A 10979-nucleotide genomic window follows, 5' to 3' on the forward strand; every position below is an offset into this window, starting at 1 on the left:
CCGCAGGGGACCCCAGGCTCATCCCTCAAGCCCCCACACCCTTTCTGTGCAGCAGGAGATGCGGAAGAGACGAAAGGGCAGGTAGACATGAATACTGCACACACGCACATGGACACCTGGACATGGGCCCACAGTCCTTTAGGACCCATGCCCAGTTCTCCGAGGCTTTATTATTGGACAAACATGAGCCATTTGAAGTGCTCCCATGGGCAGCCCATTTAGTCAGTGTGCAGGCTCTGCAGATATGTCTGGTGATGTTGCCTCCACCCTAGGGCAGGTGAAGGGGCTTCTGCCCTGTCCTGGCCCTCGTGGATCTGGAGTGCTGGGCCATCTCCCAGTGGATTCAGATGGAGCCAGAGGCCAAGTTCCCAGGAGGGGCTGCCTGGACCATTTAAACCGCCGCCTTCAGGGGCACACTGTCTACTGGCTGATCTAGGTCCTTCTTCCTCGCCAGGGTCAAGTGGGTGAAGATGAGGATGAGGAAGATGCCTGAGGGGCCGGAGAGGGATAGATCAGCCCTCCGAAAGGGCCATAGGACTTGTCTATCACTAGGGACTCCTTGCTATTGGTATTGATTTAATAAGGAAGCAAAGTTTCCTAGACAGCATCCCCAAGGCTGGGCTGGGTATGACTCTGTGGTTCTGGTGCCTGAAGGAGCCTGACTGCTTGGCCTGCTCAGCCCTCACCAGGCCCAGAACACCCCAGCCTCCAAGGTCCCTTTCTCTGGGGAACAGTTTGGGTGGGGATCATCTGGGAGCCAGTGAGTTGTTCCCATGGACCTCTGAGAGAAAGGCACACTGTAGCAATGTGCTAGAACCAGCAAAGAAAACCAGCCAGAAAAAAATTTAGGGGGCTAAAGAAACAAAGGGGATAGAGAGGGGAGGCTTGGACTGAAAGAATTAGGCTGGAAAGAGCTGGGCTCTGCCACACCTGGCTGTGTAACCTCAGACAAATCACTTAACCTCTCTGAGCATCAGTGACCTCATCTGGAAAATGGGGAAATGCCAGCACCACAGGGTTGTAGGGAGGATTCAACGCAATAATCCTATGCTTGGCATAAGGCCTGATACGCAGTTAATGCGTAGCAGTAACAGTAAATGCTGTTATCAATGAGGATGATCTTGACTATGATAACAGGAGGCAACAGCATAATGACTAGAAGAGTTGGGGGGCTCCTTCTCCATCCCTGTGGGGACACCATGGGACGGGGCACTGTTTATCCGGAGGCTGTGGCTCCAGCCACCATTGCCCTCCCCCACACAGGAGCCCAACCTCCGTTACCTATTGCTATCAGGGTGCCCACGAGGATGCCCACCGCTGACAGCTTCGTGGGCATGCCCTTCATGCGGCCCACCTTGCGCATGCACTGCCCCTCCACATTGCAGCGACACACGATCACTGCGGAGAGGCAGGGGAGGAAGGTAAGAGCAGTGGGGGCGGGCTCCCCAGCTCCTCAGAGCCCTCAGCCCAGCCCAGCTGGCCAGTATGTGGGTTTTGGTGCACATGCTGTGTTCGTGGGTGTGGCAGGGGGATGCAAGCTCCTCTGTGCACGTGCCTGCGTGCACCGCAGTCTGTGCGCCCAGCCACACATATGCAGGTGTGCACAGGCATATGCTGTCCTTATGAGCCCGTAGACGTGTTGCCCAGCTCCTCCCCCTGCATTCCAGGGGTTCCCTCAGGAACTACAGGCCCCTGACCTTGGCTGCACCCCAGTCCAGCCTCACCTCGGACCTGGATCTGCCACACCAGGTCATGGTGGCTGACAACTATGGGGACTACGTGTTCGCGTGGCTCCACCCAGTGCAGGCCCAGGGTGAGGTAGGCGTGGGACCCTGTGGGGACCATAAGCAGCGATCAGAGTCACTAGCCCGCTCCCCGAGGCCCAGCCCCACGGCATCTCACTTCCAAGCGCCACCCACTCCCCACCTTGGCCACAGCCTCCCTGCTTCCCCCACTACACACCATTGAGAGCCCGGAGGCGCCAATCCCGCTGCGCCGTGGGGTTGGGACCAAGGGCAAAGCTGTAGGGACCGTGTCCGCCGGCCAGGTCAGGGTCCCCTCTGGGTCCACCGACAACCACGCCACGGTCCTGGCGGGGTGTGCAGAGGTGTCGGGAGGGCACAGGAGCCAGAGTCGGGGTTGGGGCAGAAGGGACCTTCAGGAAGTGGATCACGAGGTTCGCAGAGGTGGTCAGCGTTGGCTCATCTGTAGAGGAGGTAGTGCTGAGCTGGCCTGGGCCCATCCGGGGGTGGGGTGAATTCAGAGTCCCTGGCCTGGTCCCCTTCCCCACAGCCCATCAGTCTCACCCTGTGAGTCCCCTTCCATGCCCCTTCCCTCCCCTCGACCCCCTCCTCTCCATTCCCTCTCTCTTCCTCACAATGCACTTCACCCCCTTCACTATCCGAACAGCTGCCAGGCCTTTCTGTGCCGTTCTGGATGCCAAGCTGGTTCTCACTGTCCCCCCACCCCACCCTGGCCCCTGGTGCCAGGGCCCAACAATGTGGAAATGCCCTGACTACAGATGAGCTCACCCCTGCTCACCCCTGTCACAGGACAGCCCAGCTCAGAGCTGAAAGCTGCCTTCCTGACGTGCCCGCCCTTGGGCCAGCTCCTCATGCTGTCAAAATGGCATTCAGAGTCCTCCGCACCTGGCCTCAGCTTCCCATCCAGGCTCACTTCCTGGCACGCCTGCCCCAGGAGAGCCACTGGCCCTCCCTCCCCCTGCCCAGGCCCACACCCTCTGCTCCCAGCCTGTGCCTGAAGCTGACACCCTGAGAGGCCCTCCGGGGCTGAGGTTGGGGGGTGGCAGGTGTCTGGAGGGAAGGGTGGTCTGAGAGGGGAGGCAGAGGCCAGGCCTTCTCAGAGAAGGATACTGGCCGCAGCCCCTTGCCCACCCCTCCTGCCTGGAGCAGAGCGGATGCCAGCAAGGGCGCTGGGGAGGAAGCTTGGCCCTGCCTATCTGTCTGTCTGTCTTAGGTTTTCTCACCTTCCCAGAGGCCCCCACCACAGCCTGGCCATACCTTTATCCTGGGCCTTCACGAGCACTGTGTACATGTCCCCAGGCTGGGCGCCCTGCAGGGGCCGGGCTATGTGCACCTCCCCGGAGACCTCCTCGATGCAGAGCCAGCCCTCTGAATCGTTGACCAGGGAGAACCTGAGGGCCAAAGAAGATGGGGCAGGGAGGCAGGGACCACATATGGGGTCTTGCCCAGAGACCTTCTGGGTCATGTGATCTGCCCAAGTTCCACATGCCCTTTGTGACTTGAGGGCAGCAGCAGTGCCCGTGATGTCTCTCCAGCTTAAGGGACTCGATGGGGGGCAGGGCTTAAACCACAGATACTGTGGCTGAGGGAGGGACTCTCAGAGCCTGGGGGGCCTGACTCAATTCCACTATTCCCAGGTCAGCCCACAAAGGGGCCGGATAGAGCCAGAGCCTGGGAACAGCACCCAGTGCTGCAGTCTGGGTGGGCGGCTGGAAGAGGGCCTGGTGCAGGACAGTACGGGGAAGCAACATCTGAGCTCTCAAGGGGTCCAAACACCCCTCTCCGTCCAGCCCTGATCCCTGCCAGGAGTCACAGCCTTCACATTAACCATGGTCTGAGGAACATTGCAGGCTGTAGATAATGTGAGTTCCCTCTGAGGCCCTGGGATCATCCCGAGGAAGCAGGGGTGGTCCAGCCCAGCTAAGGGGCTGGGCTTCTGGCTCACCTGAGGGGACTGCTCATGGGGTCTGAGGGCCGGATGGTCAGCAGGAGGGAGCCAGCGGGGGTGCTGACTGGGACACTGGCCTCGTAGCTCTCCTGGTCCAACTGAGGGGGTGGCACCACCCTTTCCACCAGCACAGTCACGGTGACTGTGGCTCCAGGGCCTGGGTCTGGCCCCACCGGCTCTGCCACGCTCCGCACCACCACCACCAACTTGTGACTTGGAGCTGCCTCATAGCTGAGGTTCTGGAACCAGTGGGGCCCGGGTCACTGTGTGGGCCACGGCTTGGCACCCTCTGCATGAATGTGTGTATGTGTGCGTCAGTCCCCCACCCCTAGCCCCTTACCTTGAGGAGTCGCAGCTGGACACGACCAGAGTCTGGCTCCCAATCCAGGCCGAAGTTTCCCTCCACATCCCCTGCCTCAATGGCAAAGTCCATGAGGCGGAAGGCAGGCTCAAGGTCAGCGTCAGTGGCCATGAGTGTGGTCACCACAGTCCCAGGCTCTGTGTCCTCAGGGAGGCTTAGGGGCTCAATCTGGAGAGATGGGGAGGGGCCGTGAGCCCCCCCGTTAGCACCTTCTCAAAGTGTCCTCCCCTGTTCCTGCTTACCTGGGAAGTGGTGAACTCAGGGGCATGGTCATTGATGTCCGTGATCGTGACTGCAATCTCACAGGTGCTGCTGAGGCCTGAGGCAGGGGAGGGCATGTTGGGGAGGCCAGGATGGGAACAGAGGGGTCAGGGAACCCTGGTCACCTTCAGGGCACTTACCGCCCTCTGCTCCTCCCAGGTCAGTGACCAGCACCTGAAGCAAGATGTTCTGGCCAGCTTGGAGGGGGGCAGCCCCCAGTGTCACACTGCCCGAGGTGGAGTCCAGCTCGAAAGCTCTCCCCTCTGCCCCCTCCTCGGGCTCAGGGCTCAGCAGCCGATACACAATGTGGGAATTGGGGGAACCGGGGGCATCTGCATCCTCTACCAAAAGCTTAGCCACCTTGGTACCTGCAAAGACAGCACCCACAAGGATGGGACCACAGCCAGGCCTCGAGGCCTTACCTCACCCACTCTTCTTTGTGTGTGTGTGTGTGTGTGTGTGTGTGTGTGTGTGCGTGTGTGTGTGTGTGTTGGGGGTGAGACATAGATATAGGGACCTGAGGCTGTTTCCATCCCAGAGGAGAGCAAGATGGGATAGTTCACAAGGACTTCACCCCTCCCCCACCCCCCTGACAAGGCCCATAGCCCACCTGGGGGGCTGAGCTCAGGAATGCTGATTGCGGGGCCTCGTGGGGGGCAGACAGGCATGTTGTCATTCTCATCCATCACCACCACATGCAGCTCCAGAGTTTCGGCGTAGTCCTCACCGCGGGTATTCTGAGCCCGCACCCGGAGCAGGTACTATAGTGGGCAGTGGAGGGCTTCAGATGAAGACCAGGGGCAGCTCCAGCCTGGCCTGGGTCTGGGTTCCCTTCTGGTGGCCAGCTCCAGCTCCTCTGCCTCAGTGCCTGTGGGGTATGTGACACCCCCAGAAGCCCACTGGACGGGGACCAAGCACCCCTCAGCCTGTCCTCCTGGCTTCCCCCTCACCTCACCTCAGCCTGGGCTTCTCGGTCCAGCTCCCTGGTCACGTAGAGTTTCCCCTCCTTGTCCACATCAAAGGGTCCAAGGGGCTGGGTCTCCAGGTGATAATGTACATCCCCCCCACTCCAATGTACCTGGGAGGGGGACACAGAATGAAGGCCTCCAGGACGAGGGGCAGGAATAGCCCATGTCAGCCCTTATATTCCAACTGTTCCTGGGTAGGGAGCCTGGGCCCCAACTGTTTTGTGACCCCAGGCAATTTGCTGCCCTCTCTGGAGTCCAGGTAGGGTCCTTTTCTTTCGGGGCACTTGTGACAACTCCACGGTGGCCTTGCCCTGGTCCAAGCCTGGATCTTGCCCAAAGTGCCTGAATGACCAGGTTGTTTTATTCTCTGCCCTCTCAGGCTGGGCCTGACCCCAGGGCATTCCTCGAGGAGCCTGAGACATTCCTGGCCTGGGTGACAATCCCCATGGCAGCAAGGACGTGGCAGCTGTTCTGCTGAGGAAGCCTGGGGTCAGCTCAGGAAGTCAGAGCGCAGAGCCACGCCTGCCAGAGGATAGCAGGTGAGGAGCTAAGGGCCTGGTCCCAGGGCCTTATACGCTCACTCCATCTTGAGAACTGATGGGGACAGTGGAGGGAGGAGCATAGGTAGGGGAGGAACAGGGGTCAAGTTGAGCCCCAGACCCACCCTCCCCCCCCCAAATCTCCACGAGACTCAGGCCCAGCTGCACCATCCATGGGGTTATTTCAGCTGCTAACAGTCACTTACTCACCTGGACAATGTGGTGTGGGTACGGAACTTGGAGATTCTCTGCCAGGTGGACAGGATCTAGGGGCACCCAGGTGTTTTCTACTATGGAGACATCTATGGTGGCTGTGGCCTGGTGGCCCGAGGCCTGGTCACCCATGTCCTTGACCTGTACCAACAGCTGGTATGGCCCCTCCAGAGCCTGATCTAGGCTGGTGCTCCCTAAAAGGGGCAGGGTGGTCAGCTGAGCAGGGGGCCAGGGCATCCTGGTACCAAACACAAAGCCAAGCATATGTCAGGTGTTCAGGATACTCTCTTGGCCAATGGATGAGAGGGACCTTTAGCACCATTGTGAGCATCCAACCAGGACTTGACGGTTTGCAAAATCACTTCCACATCTGTCCACACAATGAATGGTTGATGGACTGGATAGGTGGATGACCAGGATGGGGGGCGGTAAACGGGTGGATAGGTAGATGAGTGAATGACCGGTTGGATAAATGGACAGTTGACTAGGTGGATGGATGGGGGTTTGGGAGGGTAGAAAGCTGGGGATTTGGGCATGTGGATGGATGGTTGGATAGATGGACTGTATGTATGCTTGCGTGGTAGATGGATGAATGGGTGGCTGGCTGAGTGGGTGTGTGATTGGCTTTTCTTTCCTTCCCAAACCTGTGCCTCTGGTCTGAACTCCCAGGTCCAGGTCTCTCCTGCCATCAGTCCCAAAGTCTCCCAGCAGTGTCCTGGGCCACAACCCCTCAGGTCTCTCCTATCCTTGTCTCTTAGGCCCAAGTCTGCAGAATGTAGGGTTGAGGCACTTCCATCCACACCATTCCTTAACTCTCCATGCATGGTCCTGCCTCCCCCCATGTTTTTGCCTTGCTGCTCTCTCCAGCTGGAATACATTTTCCTCCTGCTTTATCTCTCAAGCTTCAACCCATCCTACAGCTCAGATGCAACCTTCCCCAGCTTTCCCCAACCCTCCCCCCTCTTCACACCCAGCTCAGGCTCACCCTCAGGGCTGAGAGCCAGAGCCCCCAGCTGAGGCTCCAGCTGGAACATATCTGCGGAAGGCTGGGATGGGGCCTGGTTCAGGATGTGGAATCGAAGATCCGAGTTGGCTGTGCCTGGAGCATCCCCGTCTGAAGCCTCAAGGAAGAAGAAGGGGACACCTGGTGTGTGTGGAGAGGATTCACCATTAGGGATGAAAGGGTGGGGAGAGTCTGCCAAGCTTCCTTTATCTCTCCCTGGGTCTTCCTTCTGTATTCATCATCATATCAGGATTCTGAAGGTGAGCCATGGCTCTTCACCCCACTTCATAGATGAGCAAACTGAGGCCAAGAGTAGATGGAACTCACCTGTGGACCCTCAGTGTGGTGGGGGTGGGTGCAGGATGGGACAGAAATGGGAGGGGGTGACTTGGACCCTGACTGCCCTGTCCCTATGCCAACTCTATGGCCATCTCTTTACTCTCTGTTCTCCCATCAGTGGCCACCTGACCTTGCTGTGAGCTGGCTGCTTTGGGCACTCACCAGGCCTGGTGCCCTGGCTCAGCTGAACTTTGTAGATGGCCTGGGAGAAATGGGGCACCTGGTCATTCTCATCCTTCACATGCACAAGCACATGCTGCGGGCCCCACAAGACACGTCCATCCTCTGTCTCCAGGGTGACCTGGCAGGGAAGGGTAGTCAGTGTCCCACCTTGCCTTGGTGGCTTTCTCCTACCCTTGGCCCAGTCGTACCTGTAGCTGGTACTCTGCCTGTTCCTCCCGGTCCAGGGCCCTGGTCACCAGCAGGAAGCCAGACTCTGGATCCACAGCAAAGGGGCCCTCAGCTGCCACGCCTGAGTCTCCTGACAGAACAATCTGGCCCTCAGTCTCCTTACGGGGCAGCGGTAGCTGGCGAGGAGAGAACAGAGGTGAAGGGAGTGGGGGCCGGGCCTGGAGGATGCCCCCTCCATCCTATGGCCCCATTTTATATGTGGGGAAACTGAGGCTTAGAGAGGGTTGGCACTTGCCTGAGGTCACAAAGCCAGTAAGGAACAGGGTGGAAGTTCAAAGCCAGAGCTCTTTCCTCTGTGCCTGATGCTCCCTATACTCCGTGCCCTACTTTCTAAAGCTTGAAACCCCCCCTCCATCACTTCATCCTTAAACTTAAAGCTCTACTTTCTTCTGGGATTAAAATCTTATTAGTCATTCACGCTATACCACATACTCTCTAGAAAGCAGGGTTGAAAGAAAGCCAGAGCAAGAAAGAGAAAGGAGTGCTGGAGGTAGGGGAAGCAGGACTTGGGGGGAGGGCAGCCCACGCAGCTCTCAGGCTCACCTTGGTCAAGTACAAAGGGAAATTTCCACCGTAGTTTTCCGGGACGTCCACATACACCTCTGCAGGCTGGGCCCCGGGGAAAGCCTGTGGGAGGATTCTCACCACGTCAGCAAGCTGTACCTTCCTGCCGTGGGTGCCGGAACCTGACAGGGAAGGGGAATTCTGCCCCTTCCCTGGGCCTGGCCATACCTTAGCCCATCCACCCCCTGGCCTTTGACCTCCTGACCCCACAACAGGCCTGTAGCCAGCTCTCATCACCATCCCCCAAACACTACCATCCATAGTCAGTGCCACTGGTCCAGGTAGAGTAGGGGGCGAGCGTACCAACCAAAGCCAGGATCTGAGGGTGAGAAGCAGGACCCAACTCACCTGGGGGATGAAGAGGCAAAGCAGACACAGCCGGGCAGGGACCATGGTCAGGATGGGCCTGAGGGACATGGCAGTAAGGATCCAGCCCAGATCGGTGGGCAAGAGGGTTCCTCTCTCTAGAAAGTATTCCTCCCCTCATTCCCCCTCAGCCCCGGGGCCGTGGCTTCCCCAGGCCCCATGGGGTACAACGGTCCCTCCTTGTTCAGCTGGACCAGCAACTCTCAGAGCTGCCCCTCCCCCTCCCACCCACTTGGACACTGCCCCCGCCCTTGTCCCCTGCCGGAGCCCACTGCATACACATAGCCAGAGAGACCTCACGACAGACTGGCCTCCTCTTCCTCCCCTTTTAAGGGCCTGCCGCTCCCCATTGCCTGCAGGGTAGTGTCCAGCTCCTTGGCCAGGCCCATCAAGACCCCCAGGCCCAGCTGCCCTGCATTTCTTCATTCTTGTGCCCACAAGGGTCTCCATGGGAGTTTCACCTCCAGACCTTTGTGTCCTTCCCCCCATGGCCTCCCCAGCTCGTAGATCCCAAAGTGGTCATTTCCCAGAAGCACCCCAAGTCACAAAAGTTTGAAGCTCGAAAGACCCTGACGACTCTGAGGGCCACTTCCTGTGGTCGCCTCACGTTGCAGGCCTGAAGGGCAGAGGCTGACCAAGGTCACAGAAGACTTGACCACAGGAGAACTCCTCCTGGAACAGAGGACTCGTGGTTCAGGGTCTGCAGGACTGTTCTACCGCCCACTGCCGTCCTTCAGCCATGGGGGAGTCCCCGCGGGGCAGGAGCCCTGCCCTCGTCTCAGCATTTTCCAGCACTTAGCGCGGAGCTGGGCACACAGAGCACAGACAGCCACGCCAGCCACTCCCGGGAATTCTTCCCTGGACGACAGGGCAGTGTTTCTCCTTCCCCCCCCACCAACACCAGCCTCAGCCCTGCCCACCCTCCACTCCCAGACCCTCACCCGCCGGTGCCTGAGGTTGGCTTCCTTGGTCCAGCCGCCAGGTGAGAGAACTCTTTCTACAGGGAGTGCTGGCCAGGCCGGACCGGGTGGAACAGGGCAGGGCGGACACTTGAGCAGGTAGGCGGGCCAGCCATGCTCGCTCAGGAGTGGAAAACACCACTGGGCCCACAGCAGCAGGCCTGGCCCTGCCCAGCCCCCCAAGTTACTCATTGACTTTGGAAAGCTGGGGGCTGCTCAGCATCCATGACCGCCGGCCCCAGGGGGCGGGGAGATCATCGACCTGGCACTTGTCCCACCCCTACACGGCCCAGTGGATACTTCTCAGCCCTCTGGGTTTGGACACAGCTTTTTTTCCCGTGGCTCCAGAATCGCTCCCACTTCTCCCCCTGTGCACCAGCATCTGCAGCTCTGCCTTGGCCCACTCTGTTCCTTTTGTCTGGAATGCCCTTCCCACCTCTTCTTCATCTGTCTGCTAAGCACTTGCTCTGGCTTCAGTTCTCAGCTCAAATATCCCCCTCTCCCAGGAACTCTTCCCTGGGTTCCCAGGCTTGTTCAGCATTCTCCTGCAGGAATATCTGGCCCCCACCCATGCCCCCATGACAAGTGCTATCTCTATCAACACAGAGAGGACACCAGGTTGTCATTGGCTGTCTCTTCCATCAGACTGGGAGGCCCTCCAGAGCAAGAATCAGGGACCCAGTAATGATCTGGCCCTTGCCCGGCCCTGGCAGCTCCCAACTGGCTTGTGGAACTAAGATAAGGAGCTAGAGGTGGCACGTGCAGGATAGGGGAGTAGTGCATTACCTGAACTGGATACTTAGGGCTCCACACCACCCACCAGCGGGACCAGGGGGTGGGGTGGGGGGACAGCAGCCTGTGAGACCCCCTGAGCCTCCCTAAGTGCTCACACTAGCCCCTGGACACCGACAGGGCTGGGGAAATGTACTGTCTTGTGCCTCTGAGAAGGAGAGAAAAGACTGAGCCAGCTCAGGTGACCTTGAGGGAATTGCAGGGCTGACCAGGGGCCCTGCCCCCAGTGAGGGCAGCCAAGTAGAGTCAGGAGAAGCTTCTGGGCCTGGGAGTCTGGGATGACAGGGGGAGGGTAGGAAAGGTCAGGGACCCTGGTCTCCAGTCTCTCCCATGGTTTCCCCCAAGTCCTTCCCACTGCATATCTGGTTAGATTCTCTCAGGCCGGAAGGCTGGATCAGGACTCCTCAGCTCACCCCAGCTTTGTCTGTCACAAGCTGAGTGCCTGCCTCAGTGTCACTTGGGCACCCCAGCCTGGAGCAGTGCAGCATGCAG

At 59.1% G+C, this 10979-nt stretch overlaps 1 protein-coding gene across 2 annotated transcripts; it reads right to left on the bottom strand.

Annotated features, from left to right (window-relative positions):
- Nucleotides 1-92: 92 nt before the first annotated feature.
- CDH16 (cadherin 16) lies at nt 93-9823 on the bottom strand. 2 transcript variants are annotated; one of them, XM_059905862.1, is made up of 18 exons: nt 9678-9822; nt 8719-8776; nt 8350-8433; nt 7767-7922; nt 7558-7696; nt 7039-7197; nt 6051-6247; nt 5289-5411; nt 4944-5094; nt 4474-4701; nt 4315-4391; nt 4052-4240; nt 3709-3950; nt 3021-3154; nt 1963-2205; nt 1725-1832; nt 1282-1398; nt 93-489 (listed from the first exon to the last, which is right to left on the bottom strand). In XM_059905862.1, the coding sequence occupies exons 2-18, from the start codon at nt 8761-8763 to the stop codon at nt 392-394; spliced, it is 2490 nt and encodes an 829-aa protein (XP_059761845.1). In that variant the 5' UTR covers nt 8764-8776; nt 9678-9822; the 3' UTR covers nt 93-391. The 2 variants fall into 2 exon arrangements, with proteins under 2 accessions (XP_059761845.1, XP_059761846.1); XM_059905863.1 differs by lacking the exon at nt 1725-1832 and having other exon boundaries at nt 9678-9823.
- Between the last annotated feature and the right edge of the window lie 1156 nt (nt 9824-10979).

The sequence above is a fragment of the Balaenoptera ricei genome, chromosome 19 (genome assembly GCF_028023285.1).
Source record: "Balaenoptera ricei isolate mBalRic1 chromosome 19, mBalRic1.hap2, whole genome shotgun sequence".
In the NCBI taxonomy this organism is placed as follows: Eukaryota; Metazoa; Chordata; class Mammalia; order Artiodactyla; family Balaenopteridae; genus Balaenoptera; species Balaenoptera ricei.

Bases quoted from the DNA above. Each gene is read 5' to 3' on its own strand.
- CDH16 (XM_059905862.1), bottom strand. From the start codon at position 8,763: ATGGTCCCTGCCCGGCTGTGTCTGCTTTGCCTCTTCATCCCCCAG. The intron at 6,248-7,038 runs GTGAGCCTGAGC...TGCCCCTTTTAG, and splicing joins TCTGGCTCTCAGCCCTGAGG to GGAGCACCAGCCTAGATCAG. The intron at 4,241-4,314 runs GTAAGCAGGAAC...CCATCTCTCCAG, and splicing joins CTGAGTTCACCACTTCCCAG to ATTGAGCCCCTAAGCCTCCC.